At 57.9% G+C, this 17,492-nt stretch overlaps 1 protein-coding gene across 3 annotated transcripts; it reads left to right on the plus strand.

Annotated features, from left to right (window-relative positions):
- The first annotated feature begins 1,840 nt into the window (after positions 1-1,840).
- ECE1 (endothelin converting enzyme 1) lies at positions 1,841-14,418 on the plus strand. 3 transcript variants are annotated; one of them, XM_061466583.1, is made up of 18 exons: positions 1,841-1,997; positions 5,166-5,252; positions 6,150-6,291; positions 6,864-7,076; positions 8,406-8,530; positions 9,073-9,285; positions 9,377-9,568; positions 10,069-10,211; positions 10,292-10,406; positions 10,616-10,726; positions 10,970-11,068; positions 11,184-11,261; positions 11,637-11,740; positions 11,928-12,038; positions 12,167-12,234; positions 12,313-12,503; positions 12,584-12,679; positions 12,924-14,418. In XM_061466583.1, exons 1-18 carry the CDS (start codon positions 1,995-1,997, stop codon positions 13,098-13,100), a joined length of 2,268 nt encoding a protein of 755 aa, XP_061322567.1. In that variant the 5' UTR covers positions 1,841-1,994; the 3' UTR covers positions 13,101-14,418. The 3 variants fall into 3 exon arrangements, with proteins under 3 accessions (XP_061322567.1, XP_061322569.1, XP_061322568.1); XM_061466585.1 differs by lacking the exon at positions 1,841-1,997 and adding an exon at positions 4,458-4,687; XM_061466584.1 differs by lacking the exon at positions 1,841-1,997 and adding an exon at positions 4,727-5,078.
- Positions 14,419-17,492: the final 3,074 nt, after the last annotated feature.

Consider the following 17,492-nt stretch of genomic DNA (forward strand, 5'->3'; position numbering starts at 1 on the left):
TCCATGTCCATGCCCCATTGCTCCCCCATGTCCCCATCGCACCCCCCATCTCCCTGTTGCACCTCCATGGCCCCATTCCCACGTCTATGTGCCCATCCCACCCCCATGTCCCTGTGCACACTCATGTCCCTCTTGCACCCCTATGTCCCCATTGCACCCCCAATCGCCCTGTTGCACCCCCATGTCCCCATTCCCATATCCATGTCCCCATCCCAGCCCCATGCCCCTGTGTCCACTCATCTCCCTGTTGCACACCTATGTCCCTGTTGCACCCCCATGTCCCCATTGCACCCTCATGTTCCTGTTGCACCCCTATGTCCCCGTTGCACCCCCATGTCCTCATCCCATATCCATGTCCCCATTGCACCCTCGTGTCTCTGTTGCACCCCCATGTCCCCATCCCCTGCTCATGTTCCCATTGCTCCCCCGTGTCCCCACTGCACCCCCCCTCTCCCTGTTGCACCCCCGTGTCCCCATCCCATATCCATGTCCCCATCGCACCCCCCGGCCCGATCCCCCAGCCCCACAGGGTCCCCCCTCCCCGGGGGGGGGATCCCCCCCACGTACCCGCACAAACTCGGGTGCCGGCACCACGTTCCTGCGGGGCGGCGGGAGGAGCCGGGCCGGGGGCGCAGCGAGCCCTTAAATCCCCCGCACCGGCCTTCGCCTCCTCCTCCTCCTCCCCTTCCTCCTCCCTCCCCCTGCAGCCAGCACGGGGAGCGGGGCGGGGGGGGGGGGCAGGCAACAAACTGGGAGTACTGGTGCCCTCTGCCGGGTTATACTGGGAGGACTGGGGTGCCCCCAAGCCTGGCTGTGGGTGCTGAGCATCCCCCCCATCCACGCAGGGGGTGCACACGTGGGGGGGGTGTTTTGCCGGATTTGGCACTATTTTCACCCAAAACGGGACAGCGACGCGAGCGTGGTTTGGGAAGGAGGGATGATGGGGGGGGGGGGGGGGTCCCCCTGCCTCAGTTTCCCACCGCAGGCTGAGGCCGGGCACGGCTTTACTGTAGGTCCTACAACAAACCAGGCACTGCTGGAGGGGGCTCGCCCTCCCCTGCCTCAGTTTCCCCATGCCGGGGGGTGTCTGCGGGGCTCCGTGTGCCCTGGAGCCGGGAGCGGGTCCCCAGGAGGTGGCGGTCTCGGCACACAAACCCGCTCCGAGAAAGCTTTTCGGGGGGGTGCCAGCGCCGCCCCGACGCCACGGGGATGGGCGAAGGTCCCTGCAGAACACCCCCCCCCCCATCATCCCTCAAGCAACCCCTCTCCCCGACCCTTTGCCCCCCCCCTTCCAAGTGCTTTCCCTGCCCAGCCCAGCGAAGCGATTCGCGGCCCCATGGGTGAGATGAGTGTGTCGGTGCTCAGCCCAGCGATGGGGCGAGGCGGTGGCACTGTGCGTGTGTGTGTGTGTGCCCCCCATCCCCGGTCCCCCCCCCCCCCACATCGCAATGGGCTGTGGGGGTGTCTGTGTGCTCATTAAAAGCCTCGTTGGGAGAGACACAACCTGCGGAGCTCCTTGCTGCGTGTGCAAACGCATCGGGCTCGGACCCCGAGCCCCTTTGAGGGGCTGTTAAACACGGGGTGGGAGGGGGGGAAGCTGCAGCCCGAGGAGCACATTTGCACACTCGTGTGCTTGCACAACCGGATGCTCGCGCTAAACGCTCGCACGGCGCCCGCAGCGTTGCCCCCTTGCACGCCCCGCATCCCTTTGCACAAGCGGCGCTGCTTCATCGGGGCGATGCTTCCAGCAGCCCGAAGGGACGGGGACGGGGGAGAGCCCATGGGCACCCCTAAAATGGGGTCTGGGGCCCCCCGAAAGAGTTAACGGAGGCGCGCGGGGAAGCCCGTCCCTCCCGGCCCCATTGGTTTTCCCACCCCAGGTACATCCTCGCTCGTCACCCGCCGTCACCCTCTCGTAGGCCGCAGCGTAACGAGCGGCGCCGGGCTCGGGCTCGCCCCAGCGGGGGCCGGGACGGAGGGAGCGGGGTGTCACCATGGTGAGTGAGCGGGGGACCCCCCCCCCCCGGGACTCATCGGGGCTGGGGAGCTGGGGGGGATGCGTCCCCCATGGGATGCTGCGTTCCACGCCAAGGGACCCCCATGCACCCCACTAAGGGAAGGACATGCGCACCCATGGGGACCCCTATTGCACCCCGAGGGACTCCCATGGGATCCCCGCAGTTCACGCAGATGATCCCCATGGGACCCCCCATGCAACGCATGGGATCTCTCATTGCACCCCAAAAGACCCCCATTCCACTCTGAGGGACCCCAAAAGGGTCACCCATTGCACCCCGAAGCACCCCCATAGGATCTTCCATAGCACCCCCAGAGACCCTCACTGCACCCCAAAGACTCCCCCCTGCACCCCCATCGCACCCCTGGGTGCCCACCAAGAGCCTCCCTCCCCAGCCTGGTTTCCTTTGTGGGTTCCCTGAATGGGGACCCCAAGGGGGGTACCCCCTTCAAGCCACCCCCCCAGCATCCAGCCCTTGACCCAAACCACAGGGGTTCCCCCTGCATAGAAAGGGGTGCCCGCTCCAGCAGCACCCACTTTTGGGGGGGGCTGCAAAGGGGGGGGGTGTTTGCAAACAACCCCAGATTGAGCTCTTCCCCCCCCCCCCCCCCTTATATTTATTTTGCAAACTTTAACCCTTTTCCACCCTTTTTAAGCTTTTTTTCCTTACCCACAATCAGGACCTCCCCCCCCCCCATCCAAACTGGGTGCCCGCCCCCCCAATTAACACCATCCCCCCTAATTAACACCAGGTGTTGCTAATAACCCCCTGGGCATCCTAATTAGAAGCCTGAGACTCAATGGGTGCCCACTTCAGGCCGTGGCGTTGGCACCCATGGGTGCTGGGAGGGGGGGGGGGGAAGAGGTCCGGGATGGGTGCTGCTCGGCTGGGGGGGGGGGGAGCTTTGGGGGTACGGGGGTGACTGGGGGGGCTCGGGGCGCCGGGGCAGGCGTGGAAGCGCCATCGCGGCCGGAGCCGAGGTGGCCGCTCCGAAATGGCGCCCGAGCGGGAGCCGAGCGCAGCCGAACGCAGCCGAGCGCAGGCGGCTCGGGGCGCCCCGGTGCCGGGTGAGGGGCTCCGGTGCGGGGAGCGAGGGGGGGGGGAGCCGCACGGTGAGTGCTCCCCCCCCCGCCCCCGGTAACAGTGCTGGGGCCCTGCGGGCTCGGAGCACGTGGGGCTCATTGTTTAGGAGGCCAAGGGGTGGTTTGGGGGAAAAACGAGGGGTTTCAGGCCCCGTGAGGACTTTTATAACTTACAAAGTGAATGAAAATCCCTTGGATGGGGGTTAAAGTGTGGGTGCCCCCCCCCCCCCGCACCTTGGAATGCCCCCAACCCCCTTAAAGCTTTATTTATAACCTTTACTGGGATTTAAGCAAATAAAGCTGGAGGGGGGGAACCAAAACGCACCCTGTTTTGACCCAAAAAAGGGTGCTCCCGTGTTACAAGCTGGGGAGCACCCATGGGTGCCGCATTGCTCCGATGTCCCCAATGATGTGTGTGTTGGGGGGGGGGGGGGGGTATGGGTGCTAAAAATACCTCCCAGACCCAATTTCCCCCATATTAAGGATGCTGGGGGTTGATCCCGGTGCCCCCCCCCCCCCCCCGGGGGTGTTCAAGCTTAGCTTGGATTCTCTGATGTCTAATATAGGGTTGAACCGGCACATCCCTAGTGAAAGGAAAAACATGGGTTTTTTTCTCCATCTTTCCCTTTTCCCTGCTCTTTGCAGGCTCATGGGGGGGGGGGGATCGCTGGAAAAACTTAATTTCCTCAGGAAACAGAGTGAAAGCTTTGGCCAGAAAGCTGGGACTCCAGGAGTTTGGTGCTGTTGGAGCTGAGGGGGGGGCTTCCTGGACACCCCCCCCTCCCCCCCCCCCCCAAATGAGCAGGGATTTGTGTCCAGAGCAGTTCCAGCCATGTGCAAAGTGTGAAAATAAGGGGAAAAAGTGAAAGGGCATGGAAAAAATACATCATTGAAGCCCCGGGTTCAGCAGCGATAGCATCTTGCAGTGAAAGGGTTTTCGTCTCCTGGTTCCAGGGCACCAGGGGGGGATTTTGGGGCTGGAAACAGAGCTTTTTGGTCAAGCAAGGAGAGAAACTGCTTTTTTCTTTTAACCCTTTCCCTTCGCCAGGTGGGTTTTGTGCCTGCTGAAACCCCAGGCTGTGATTTGGGATCCAGGGGTTAGGATGGGATTCGGTGTTAACTGCATGAGAGGAGGTTTGGGAAGGCCGGTAATGGAAACAGGGCTGAGGACTGGGGCTTTCATTGCATGCTGAGGCATGCAGTGCTGGGTTCAGATCACCTCAGTGTCCCTTTGGGGACGATGGCAGCAGGATGGGGACATCCAGATGGGTGCAAACCCCAACCAGGCACTGCACTGGGGGTGAAGGGACGTGACCAGTGCCACTCGGCCCATCAGTAGCAGGGGTTGGGGTGGGTTTTAGGGTGCTTCCCGCCCTCGGTGGCAGGCAGAGGGTTGTTTTCCCTGGCTGGGTGACAGGGCTGTGCCAGGGGGGAAGGAAACAGCAGCATGATAAGGGCCGGCTGCCAACCCCTGAGGTTTCCCCTTGTTTTTCTGCTTGGAGATGAGATAAGAGCCAGGCACCAGCACAAGATAATGCCCTGGGGACAAGGAGCAGGGAGGGAGCCCGTCGGCAGCCTCAATTCAAGGTGCTGTCGCCTCTGGGTTCTCATAGGGACCTAATGGGGTGTTTCGGGGTGCGCACCATTCACAGGGTGTGGAGCACGAGCGAGATGGTAGTTTTGGGGTGAAAAGCCATTTTCCTCCATTCCCAGCCCTTCCCAGGTCCTGGGGCTCCCTGGCCCTGGGGTCCCTCACCCTGCTGCGGGGCTGGTGGAGGAGGAACCGGCTTTATTCCAGGCTGAACGGGAGGTTGCACAACCCGGCCCCGGGGGAACGTGAGGCGGGTTCGGGCTTTGCTCAGTCTTTGGCTCCAGCCCTCATTGCTTTCCATAACCTTCCTCCAGCGTTTGTTGAGTGCTTCACTACCCCGGAGCCGGTCGGGATTTAGCTCCCTCAAGGAGAAGGCGGCTTTAGAGGGTGCATATTCCTTCCTTACTCTCCTTCTTCCTCCTCTTCCTCAACCCCGAGCCACCGAACACCTCTGTTTGTCAATCCCCTGTGCAGATGTCGACCTACAAGCGGGCGACGTTGGACGATGAAGACCCCCTGGACTCCACTGGTGATGGTGATGGGTACCCCAACGGCTTCCAGGTAGGGCTCTATGTGTGTTTTTAGGGTTAAAAGGGAGGATTTTAGGTCCTGGTAAGCAGCAAAGGGGGTTGCTGAAGGGTTTTCCGCCTGGGACCAGCCTTTCTGTGGGGCAAAGTCCGGTCTGGGCAGAGCCATGTTGGCTCCCGCTGGCACCCAGAGCCTGTGGGTAATGTTCGCAGTGCCCCAGCACCCAGTTTTTCTGCCATCCAACCCCCTCCCCAGCATGTCCAGGCTGAGCAATTATGGTGGCAGTGGGAGCTTTGTCCCCATCCAAAAGGGATTAGGTTAATTCCTCCCCAGGTAGCAGAAAAGCAGCTTAAAAAGGGCTGAGGGTGGCAAGAAAAAAACCCCACTGCAGCCAGCGTGCCAGCTCTGGCACTGGAGCGATGCTCTTGGTGCTGGCCCCACTGCCAGCCCCATCGTTCTGTGCCTGGAATGGTGCTTTCTGTCCCCAAACCAGCGCTCTGCTGTGTTTGTACTTTCCCAACGGGGCCGTCTCCGCTCGCCGGCGCATCGGGATGTTTCCTGGGGATGTTTTTCGGCCGAGTGGGAGTATCCTGTTAAGGCATTTCCCGCCGCCGCCGCAGCCCCCACCCTGTCCCAGGGCCGGCAGCAGGGACAGGGACGCCCGGGGGGTTACGGCCGTGCTCAAGGAGGGGTTCGGGGTGGCACAGGGTAGCAGGTGAGCCTCCCGAAACGCTCACCCCGCTCCCTTTCCTGCCATTGTGCCGCCCTTCCTGGCCAGTTTCTGGAAGGCAGCTGCCGCCTTTCCCAGGCCGAACCGCGCCGGATCCTTCGCCAGGAGCCAAGCTCGTGCCGTGGGCTGTAGGAAGCAGAATGTGGGATGTGTCGGTGGGGTTTTCCAGCGGTGGGGAAAGGACGTTGCTCTTCCCCCAGGTGAACTTCCGCGGCTCGAGGAGCGCCCCAGGGTGCTGGGCTGAGCGGACGCGCGCCGAGAAGCAGCTCGTGGTGCTGGTGGGGGTGCTGGGGGCCGTGCTGGTGGCGTGTCTGCTGGGTCTCATCTTCCAGTACAGAGCCCGTAAGTCCTCGCACCGTGCAGGGATCCTACCCCCTTGAGCAGGGTGGGATGCTGGGGGGGGGTTCCCTGGGATGGGATGCTCGGGTGTAGGATGGGATGCTCCCCTGCATCCTTTATCGTGGAGTGTGATGCTTGAGCACAGGATGGGGTGCTTGCCTGAATCCTTCATCCCAGGGTGGGATGTTTGGGCACTGGGCAGAATGCGTAGGGAGAGAATGGGGTTCTTACCTGCATCCCTTGCCATGGAATGGGATGAGCAGGCAGGATGCCTAGCATGGGACAGGATGCTGGTCTGTATCGTCCTGGAGTGGAATGTTACGGTACAGGGCAGGATGATTGGGCACCAGATGGGATGTTTGCCCACATCTTCTATAGAATCCCAGACTGGTTTGGATTGGAAGGCACCTTAAAACTCATCCAGTTCCAACCCCCTGCCACGGTCAGGGACACCTTCCACTAGAGCAGGTTGCTCCAAGCCCCATCCAACCTGGCCTTCATCATGGGGCATGATGCTCACTGGTGAAGGCCATCATACCACGATGGAGGAGCTGAACCATCATTCCCACCCGCAGGGACGCCGGCCGTGTGCCTGTCGGAAGCTTGCATCTCCGTCACCAGCTCCATCCTCAGCTCGCTGGACCAGGCCGTGAATCCCTGCGAGGACTTCTTCAGCTACGCCTGTGGGGGCTGGATCAAGGCCAACCCCCTCCCCGATGGCCACTCGCGCTGGGGCACCTTCAACAACCTCTGGGAGCACAACCAGGCCGTCATGAAGCATCTGCTGGGTGAGTACATGGGAGCGGTGGGACCTGCGGTGTTAAGGAGCCCCATTAGGTCTGGGGATGCCAAAAACATGCCCGTGGGGATGTCAGGTTGGACTTAAATCCCAGTGTCAAACCAGTGACGCATGTGCTGCAAGGACATTGGGAAGCAGATCCTGGCTGTGTTTGCTCTCCTGGCTGCCCCTGGGATTTGTGATCATGATGTTGCAGCTCTTTGGTGCCGAGTATGGGAAGGGTTCTGGCCCTGGTTCTGCAAACCTGTGGTGGTGTTCCCAGGAGCTCTGAAATTCAGGATTTGCACCCCAGACTGCTTCCAGAGGATGTAACATCCCAATATCACCCCAAGGATATGGTTTTTTGTTCTCCCTGCTCCATCTTCCAGCCTTGTGAGTGGCTTTTGGGGGGGGGCTGGCTGCCAATCTGGCCAGTTTTTGGGACCGAAGCTCCCTCAGCAGAGGGAGGATCCCAGGCTCAGCCTCTGCGTGCGAGCACCAAAGCAGGGTGGCTTATCCAGGCGACCGGCGGGGACGGTTTGTTCAAGCTTTGAGCAAACAACTGGCTCCTTATCAGCACTTTCCACCATGCTGGGGCTGGTTATCTGGAAAGAGAAGGTTTGGGAAGAGTGTTGTCTTTTGGGAGAAGGGGGGGGGGGAGTGCGGGAACGGCTTCATCCTAGCTCTTCCTGCAGAAATCTGGTGCTGGTTTTACTGGGAGAAGGGACCAGGCCTCCAGCCAAGTGGTCGCGCTCGGCATTTCCTTGAATTCCTTGGAGCTGAGGGACCTTTAGTTAATAAACCCACACAGCTGGGAAGCCAAAGGTGCAAGCTGTGTCATGAGGAACATCAGATAATAAAAACCAAACCTCTGGGGAGGCAGAAATTTGGGGGGGGGGGGGGGGATAAAAGGTTGGGTTTGGAGGAGGAGGAGAAAAATGGCTTTATTGTTCCTGCCTGCAGGAATAAATAATATCAGGCTGGGGAGCACTGGAACAGGGGCAAGGGCAGCGCAGGGGGGCTGGGAGATGGTGGGAACATCAGAGCTGCTGGAAAAGTGCTTTTTTGTTTTCCCTTTCTTTATCTTCCTGCTCCAAGGAGCCAGAGCAGTCGCTGCGGGTGGGAAAGGAGATGTGGGCAGGAGGCCAGGAAGGGGCTGGGGGCCATGGGAAGCTTTTGGAGGCACAGAGGGGACCGCCAGGGCAAACCTCAGTTTGGTTTTGCCCAAATGGGGCTGAATATTTCTCTGGTGGGAAAGTGGGGGCTCTGTGCCCATGGGGGGGCTGGATGCCCATCCCTGGGGACCTCCTGTGAGCTCCCCCCCGGGTACCTCCTGCAGAAAACACCACGGCCAATGTGTCGAGCGAGGCGGAGCGCAAGGCACAGCGTTACTACCAAGCCTGCATGAACGAGAGCAAGATTGAGGAGCTGCGCGCCAGCCCGCTCATGGAGCTCATCGAAAAGGTTCAGACCCTTCCTTGGGGAAAAGCTGTCTCCCCTCTGCACAAGGGGGGGAAAAGCTCATTTGTGGGCAGTCCCAGCACACTCCAGACCCCATTCTGGGTGCTTCCGAGGGAAGAGCATCCCCCAGAGGAGGCAGGCAGAGAGAGGCAGGGATTTATCATAGAATCCCAGACTGGTTGGGGTTGGAAGGGACCTTAAAGCTCATCCAGTTCCAACCCCTGCCACGGGCAGGGGACACCTTCCACTAGAGCAGCTTGCTCCAAGCCCCTGTGTCCAACCTGGCCTTGAACACTGCCAGGGATGGGGCAGCCACAGCTTCTCTGGGCACCCTGTGCCAGCGCCTCAGCACCCTCACAGGGAAGAGCTTCTTCTTAAGATCCTGCCTAATATCTACAGGCATAGATTTATAGACAGCTCGTGCCACTCCTGGGCTTTTGAGCCCCATTGAGAGATGTTTTCCCCCAGGACAGGTATTAGGTGGATATCGGAGCAATTCCAAGTGGTTTTTCCTTACCCAAAATCCTTTTGCTGTCTCTCCCCAGCTGGGTGGCTGGAACATCACAGGTCCATGGGCCGGTGACAACTTCAACGCGACGCTGCGGGAGGTGACGGCGCATTACCGCACCTCACCCTTCTTCTCCGTCTACGTCAGCGCCGACTCCAAAAACTCCAACAGCAACGTGATCCAGGTGGATCAGTCTGGGTTGGGCCTGCCATCACGGGATTACTACCTCAACAAGACAGAGAATGAGAAGGTAAGGTTGTTGGAGGAAAAGTGTATTTGAGGGGAGGTGCCATGGGTGAGTGGCACCCACCATGCTGATCCCCCCCTGTCTTACGGTGTAGGTGCTTGCTGGGTACCTGAACTACATGGTGCAGCTGGGGATGTTCCTGGGAGGCACTGATGAGGAGTCAACTCGGCAGCAGATGCAGCAGATCTTGGACTTTGAGACAGCGTTGGCCAACATCACCATCCCGCAGGAGAAGCACCGCGATGAAGAGGTCATCTACCATAAAATGACAGCTGGAGACCTAAAGGTAGGGGTGGAGTTGGTGAGCATCCCTGCTCCACCGTGGTTTGGGAAGTGGAGGGGATGGGGGCAGGTGACGCAGCTCCTCTGAGGAAGCCTGACACAGCCTGGGAAGCTCTTATGCAATGGCTTGGCCCATGTCCTCCTTGGGGGAATCCCACCCTGACCTGTTCCTACAGCCTCCGGACCACCCCTGCGGCTGGTGGCCATCCTTCTGTGGCACTGCTGCCTATGGACACCAGCCCGGTCACCTCCCCACATCCCCAGAGGGGCCCTAATGGGTTGTGTCAACATCTCTGACACCTGCCCCACTTTCTTTTCCTTTGTGGAAGGAAATTGTTTACTCCTCTCTGACCTTTTGAGGCTGCTGCTGCTATGGGAACTGGCCTCTTCAAATTCAGCTGAATCCCTCTAATTGGGGCTGATGCAACCGCCTCCAGCTCAGGAAGCAGTTGCCACCCTGCTTTGATGGGTTTTGGGTCCATAGCAGTGCCATGGCTTTTGCAGGAGCTGGCACCAGCAGTGGACTGGATGCCCTTCCTCAGCACGGTGTTCTACCCTGTGGAGCTCAATGAGTCTGAGCCTGTCGTGGTCTATGCCAAGGAGTACCTGGAGCAGGTCTCTGACCTCATCCTGGCCACAGATAAATGGTGAGAGCCCCCAGCCCGCATGGAGAGCGCGCAGGGTGGGCAGGAACATCCCAGTGCTCACTCACCACCTCTTGCTGCAGTCTCCTCAACAACTACATGATCTGGAACCTGGTGCGGAAAACCAGCCCCTTCCTCGACCAGCGCTTCCAGGATGCTGAGGAAAAATTCATGGAAGTGATGTATGGGACGAAGAAGGTGAGTGTGGAGCCCCCAGTGCTCCCACATCACCATTAAAATGGTGACAGCTTTGTAAACCAAGCCCTTGTCATGTTGTATTCAAAAGATAGAGGTGTGGGGCAGCTCCAGCACAGGCATGTGGACCTCACCTCTTGGCAGGGCAAGGGGGTGGGAAGGTGAGGGGCTTTGGCTGTGCCACCACTGATGCCCACCTCTGTCCCATGCAGACCTGCCTCCCGCGCTGGAAGTTCTGCATCAGTGACACGGACAACAACCTGGGCTTCGCCCTGGGGGCCATGTTCGTCAAGGCCACCTTTGCCGAGGACAGCAAGCAAGTGGTACGTCCCCCATGTGGGTCCCAGTGCCAGGAAAGCCACCACGATGGTGGAACCACTGGGGCAGATGCTGTTTCTCTGTCCACCTTAATTTGTTCACTGTACATCTGCATTTGCTGGGGTTTCATTGGTCCACATTCCATCTCGGCCTCCCAGCCTCTTCCTCCCCACCGGTGCGAAGGGTCCTTGACCTCTCTGAGGTGGGAGGCCAGCTCTGGACCAACACTGCTGCCTTGTTTTGTCCAGGCAGAGGAAATGATTGCAGAGATTAAAACAGCCTTCGAGGAGAGTCTGGAGACCCTGCAGTGGATGGATGAAGAGACAAGGAAATCAGCCAAAGAGAAGGTGAGGCGTGGGCAGCAGTTGCAGAAGAGGGTGGTGATGGAGGATGGTGGAGCTGGGCGAGTCTGTCCTTCCACCCCTGGCACCAAAAGCACTTTGGTCCTTGTCACCCCACCAGGCAGATGCCATCTACAACATGATTGGCTACCCCAAGTTCATCATGGACCCCAAGGAGCTGGATAAAGTCTTTAATGATGTGAGTTGGTCGGATATGCCCCTTGGGTCTCCTGTTCCCCACTCCACTAGAACCTGCAGGATGTGCCCATCACTGCAGGCCTAGGTTTCATCCTGAAGGGTCTCACTGATGCCCTTGGCCCTTCTCGGGGGGGCTTCCTGGAGAGCTGTGCCCCAGCCCTGGGGTGGCTGGGGCTCTCGGGATCCCTGCCTGGGAAGAGGAGGAGCTGGTTTCCGTAATGGTGATTCACTGTCCTCTTGAGACTCCAGATGTGGGAGAGGAGGAGAAACAAGAGCGGCTGTAACTCAGCTGGCTCTGAAGGCTCAGACATGACCATGGAGGGAGGAGCGGGGCTGGGTGGTCACCACACACTACTCATGCCCTGCTCTCTTGCAGTACGAGGCTGTATCTGACCTCTACTTTGAGAACGTCATGCAGTTTTACAACTTCTCAGCCAGGGTCACCGCTGACCAGCTCCGAAAACCACCGAACCGGGACCAGTAAGTCCTCTGCTCCGCTTCCCTGTTGTGCCCAGCAGGGAATAGCACTAGGATTTGGTGTCCATCAGCCCGTGTTGGTTTGGGGGAGTTAAGTTTGGGCTGATGGCTTTGAATTACGGTAAGTGGATGGTGTTGGAGCAAACATCAGTGATGGGTTTATGCAGCCACGTTGTCTGTGTCTCTACAGGTGGAGCATGACACCACCAACGGTCAATGCGTACTACTCTCCCACCAAGAATGAGATTGTCTTCCCTGCTGGCATCCTCCAGGCCCCTTTTTACACACGTGCATCTCCCAAGTAAGAGCCTATGGAAACCAGGGAGGGCAGGATTCCCAAATATCCTCTGGTTCCAACATTTGAGGCTCAATTTCAAGGCTGTGGGAAGCAGCAGCTGCTCTCTAAACCTCAGCATCGCCTCCTTGCAGGTCGCTGAATTTCGGTGGGATCGGTGTGGTGGTGGGCCATGAGTTGACACATGCCTTTGATGATCAAGGTACGGCCAGGGCCAGGCAGATGGGCTGCAGGAGGGGTGGCCAGTGAGGTGATGAAGGATCTGTTGTGGTTTTGGCAGGCCGGGAATACGACAAGGATGGCAACCTGCGTCCCTGGTGGAAGAACTCCTCAGTGGAGGCCTTCAAGCGTCAGACAGCATGCATGGTGGAGCAGTATGGCAACTACACCATCAATGGAGAGGCTGTCAACGGCAAGCAAACCCTTGGGGAGAACATCGCTGACAACGGGGGCCTAAAGGCTGCCTACAGGGTAGGGCTGTGGGGCTGAGGAGGTGTGTGGGGCATGGTGTGGTGGGATTGGTGATGTCCTCTGAGCCTGCTGTCCTCCAGGCATATCAAAACTGGCTGAAAAAGAATGGGGATGAGGAAACCCTCCCAACGCTTGGCCTCACCAACAACCAGCTCTTCTTCGTTGGCTTCGCACAGGTAGGTCACTTGGTGGTGGGCAGGAGGGGTGGACACATAGGTCTGTGGGGAATGGAAGCTTGTCCAGATCATGATGGGAGGATGTGATGGCAAAACCCGAGATGCTGAGCCAGATTAGGGTGAGACAAAGCTGGAGCTCCATCTTCCTGGTGTCCGTCATGGAATCGGGGAGGTCCAGTCTGGCACCAAGCAGGGCCCTATGGATGCAGACACTGGCACTGGTGCCTCTTGCCCTCATTTGCAGGTGTGGTGCTCGGTTCGCACGCCGGAGAGCTCACACGAGGGGCTCATCACTGACCCCCACAGCCCCTCGCGATTCCGGGTCATCGGCACCGTCTCCAACTCCCAGGAATTTGCAGAGCATTTCAGCTGCCCCCTTGGCTCCCCCATGAATCCCTCCAAGAAATGTGAAGTCTGGTGATGGGCGAGTGCCTGGAGGGAACCGGCTGCTTCATCTGATGGCTGAATTTCCCAGGTCCTTTTGAGAGGCACAAACCACTTCTCCATGCAAGGAACTGCCCAGCTCTCAGCCGGAGCAGCGCCCACATTCCCGGGATCATCCGAGCTTCATTCACTGTGAAACTCCTTCATCCCCTCGCTCGATTGTGGAATGACTTCCACTTGAGGGTCTCTTCTTCCCCACCATGACTGGGCCATGTGTCCAGGCACGTGTCCATGGGCACTACCCTGTATAGTGCTCCAGCCTGACCCAGCATCCCAGCAAATTCCTCATTTCCGGAGGTGATAAAGGGATCCCATGGCGCCGGCAGGTTTGGCTGTGTGTCTGAATGCACCCGATGGACCTTCCTCTCTCCAAAGATGCGCACATGAGGATGGAAAATATTTTAAGATATATTTTTTGGGGGAGGGGCAAATATCTCTATTTTTTTCATGCCTTGTGGAATACACTGGAAAATTTCAGGGAAAATGCATTTAAAAGCCTTTTTTTGTTGTTTTTGTTTGTTTGTTTGTTTTCTTTTTTAAGTAAAAGATGAGTATATTTATTAATTCTTTTTTACTCAGTGCAGCTGGAGGTGCAGCACCCTGTGGTGACAGTGACTGGGGACAGGCTCTCTGCTGGTGAAGCTGGATGGGGCTGTGGATGCAACTACCCAGCCCTGGATCTTGGTTTCTCTGGGAGGGACTGTCCTTGAACGATGCTGATGGGGACACTGGGGACAGGGCTGGAGGATGCTGCAGGGCAGAGGCTCTGCTGCAGCTCCTGGGATTAGCTTTCATTTCAGAGGGACAAGCTGGCGTGCCAAAGGTGTCACCGAGGTGGTGACTGTGGGTGAAGCACCCGGAGCGCCCTCCTGTCCCCTCTGAAGTGAGCTCAGCCGTGAGTTCCTGCCCCAAAAGCTTCCCCAGACAAGTGCAGGTGGTTCCTGCTGCTCCTTTGTGCTCTGCTGTGCCCAGCCTCTATACTGGGAAACTGCAAACCCCAAAATCACCCCTTGGCCCCAAACCTCCGTCCTTCCATGGCCGGTTTGGCACTGGGATGGGGGCAAGGGGCTTTTGTAAGGGTTATTTGTAATGTTCTTTTTGCAGTTTTAAGAGGAAACCACTGACAGTAGCTCAGGTGCTGCGTGTTGTCTCGTGGGGCACCTTCTTGCAAAGCTGTAGAGGGATTTTTAATATTTATATGTAAAAGGAAGGACGGGGGGAATTTTTTTGTAACTATTTTTTCACCCTACATGTGGGGCTTATCATTATTGAAATAATAAATACTTTTTACTTGGGCTGGAGCTGCTCATGACTTGTTTTATTTCTGATAGCAGGAGGTTTGCATCCCTTTTTCTGCATTTTAATCCCTGTCCACACCACGGGGACCATCCCATGCTGCCAAAACCGAGCCCAGGAGGCTTTTCCCAGCCTGAGCTTCTGTCTGCTGCTTCTCTTGGAGGCTGAAGTGAAGCTTTTGTGCCCAAAACCTTCACTCTTACTGAGGGTGGTTGTTTGCTTCCCACTTCTATGGCACGGCCCCACGCATCTTCCAGCAGGGAGGTCTTTCCTGGATGCTTTTTCCTTCCTCCTGGGTGAATTTTTGGCTGGCCAGGCTGTGCTTGGATCCAGCGGCACGGGCCCTGTGCAGGTTCCTCTCCAAAGGGCCTTATTTATAGCCCTGCAATGCTGCTGGATGCTGCCAGCTCGGTAACACAGGCCAACATTCATTCCCAAGCAGATGCTCCATGGCTTCATCAGGCTTGCCCCAAAAATGCCAGGCAGAACCTGGACTGCAAGCCCTGTGCTGAGCCTCACCCAGCGCCTGGGGGAGATGATGGCCATAAAACAAGGAAAATCCTGGGTGCCCACCTGCTATTTAACCCTGACTCATTATCAAGGACTGGAATTAGGCTGCACCCCCTGGTTTGACCCCATTGGTAATGAGCTTTTGGGGATACAGAGTAGTTTTGCTGCTGGGATGGGCAGGACCGAGCCAGCAGCGAGCTGGGGACGCGAGTGTTGCATAAAGACGACGGTGCCATTTCCCTCATCCTATTTTACTGTGCTTTCTCTCCCAGATTGAGTCATAAATGGAAGAAGAGCGCTTACTCTCTGCTCGCAGGACTCGCTGTGGGGCCCTCGCTTCCCTGCGGAGCTGAGAGCGCGGCCGTGGCCATTGGATTTCCCTGGGATCCGGCTGGAAATAGTGCTGCAGACCCGCAGAGGGCGGTGGAGCTGAGGGAATCGCTGCCTGCGCTGCTGGCCCCGGGGCTGCAGGGCTCAGCCGCGCTACCGGCTCGGGGGTTCAGCCTGGATCTAGCCCCGGGTGCCCAAAATGAGGTGAAATTCCCGCATTCCTAGGAAAAGAGGAGCGGTGTGGGTGCAAGGTGAAGAGCGATGAAGAAGGGAGAGTAGGGCTGCGGTGAAAGGTGTAGGGAAAGAAGCAGGGAGAAGAGCACAGCCCATGGATCCCATGGAGGATGCTGTTAGAGGTGGTTTAACCATCCAAAAGCGAAATATTTTGGCTCTCTGGCGTGTATTTGTAACGAGACACCAGGCTGGTGGTGTCTTGGCCACCACAGAAGGGACAACCCCAATGCAGGGAGCCTCAGCTTGTGTCGTGGCAGGGGGATGCTGTGGTTAAAGCTGCTTGGGGTGGGCTTGGAGTGCTGGTGTTTGCCTCGGTGGGTGTTTGGCTCTCGGGAGGCAGAGGTGGAGGTGGAGCAGGCAGGAGGTGAATCATCCACTCCCGTGCCAGCTCCTGCCGTGGGCTTGCCCGATCCTGGGTGGTATTTGCTTTACTCCGTGCTCAGCCGTGCCCCGAGGGCAGAGACGTTTGCCGAGGGCTGAGCCCGGGCAGGAGGAAGAACGAGGAATGCTCGGAGCAGGGCTGGCAATGGGGGTTTGATGTTGTTTTCGGTTTTCGCCTGGAAGGTGTTGGAAGGGGATCAGTGGGGGAAAAGGTGGGAGAAGGCCAAAGAGGGAGGTGCTGCCGTGGAGCTTGCTAGAACCATCAAAATGAGCTGGAAATGGAGCTTGTTCATAGGTTTGGTGGGGCCAAGGCAGCCTTTGAGGGTGCAAGAGGCTGCACCCACCCATGTGTACTGCTCTTCTCATGGAATCACAGACTTGTGATTGGAAGGGATGTAAACATCACCCAGTTCCAACCCCTGCCACGGGCAGGGACACCTTCCACTAGAGCAGCTTGCTCCAAGCCCCTGTGTCCAACCTGCCCTTGAACACTGCCAGGGATGGGGCAGCCACAGCTTCTCTGGGCACCCTGTGCCAGCGCCTCAGCACCCTCCCAGGGAAGAGCTTCTGCCTAAGAGCTCATCTCAGTCTCCTTTCTGGCAGGTTAAAGCCATTCCCCTCGGCCTGTCCCTACAGGCCCTTGTCCAAAGCCCCTCTCCAGGTTTCTTGTTGGCCTCTTCAGGTATCAGAAGACTGTTATAAGGTCTCCTTCCCAGTTTGCTCCCTCAACGCAGGATCTAATCCTCAACACATCACAACGGGGCTGGCGTTATCTACTGGGATCATCAGATTTCACGGCCTAAAGCTTCCCTGACCAAACCAGACCTCCCTGAAGGAAAGAGGCCAACAAATGGGAGGTGATGAGCAGGTTTGAGTCTCATCTCACAGCTTGGGCCCTGCTCACTGCAGTGGTTTTCACTCAGAGCCGAGCAGCCATGAGGCTGTGTTTCCTACTTGATCTCAGGAGCACAGCTTTGTGCTTTACGCTCTCCTCTTTATCGCAATCCCTGCAGGAAAACAGCCATTTCTCAGCGACGCCCCAATCCTTTATTTCCCCCAAGTTCACCAGCAGCTCTGGTGTTCCTACTATGCTCTTTGCCGGATGGTTGAGAGCATCTGTGCTGTGCCCAAGTACCGGAGAGACCGGTGGGACTGGTAAAAGGGCCGGTGATGCTGTGGAACAAGAGTTCAGCGCTGTGAACTCAAGCTGCCCATGGTGACATGTCAGTTCCCAGGTGCTAATAAAGTTAGCAGGAAAAATGGGAGGAAAACCGAAGTGGAGAGGAGCCAGAGGCGGTAGGAAGGGTGTGAATCCAGCTGGCACTTGCTTGGGCTCGCCAAAACTGCAGGTTCTGTTGGCCAAATCGTCCTACATGGGGTAGTACAGAACAGAGATGTGTCTGCTTTTCCTTGCAGGAAAAAAATAAGATGGTAAAAAGATGGCTGGGGGAGGATGTAGATTCTGGAGGAGCAGAGCCAGGAGCCTGGCTCCATCGCATGGCTCACGCTTCAGGAGCTTCAGCAGATACCATGCTGAAAATGCTGCTTTTTCCTTTCTAAATTGGCAAAAAGAGGTGATTTCTCTAAAGATCCTGGGCTGGGAGGCTCGGCACAGCTG

Source organism: Pezoporus flaviventris, unplaced genomic scaffold (genome assembly GCF_033815535.1).
Source record: "Pezoporus flaviventris isolate CSIRO_AGI_PZ_B2104156 unplaced genomic scaffold, CSIRO_AGI_Pfla_v1 ptg000042l, whole genome shotgun sequence".
In the NCBI taxonomy this organism is placed as follows: domain Eukaryota; kingdom Metazoa; phylum Chordata; class Aves; order Psittaciformes; family Psittacidae; genus Pezoporus; species Pezoporus flaviventris.

Excerpts from the sequence above, each read along its gene's own strand:
- ECE1 (XM_061466583.1), top strand. Across the intron at positions 9,286-9,376 it reads ACAAGACAGAGAATGAGAAG|GTGCTTGCTGGGTACCTGAA; the intron begins GTAAGGTTGTTG and ends CTTACGGTGTAG. Across the intron at positions 11,262-11,636 it reads TGGATAAAGTCTTTAATGAT|TACGAGGCTGTATCTGACCT; the intron begins GTGAGTTGGTCG and ends GCTCTCTTGCAG.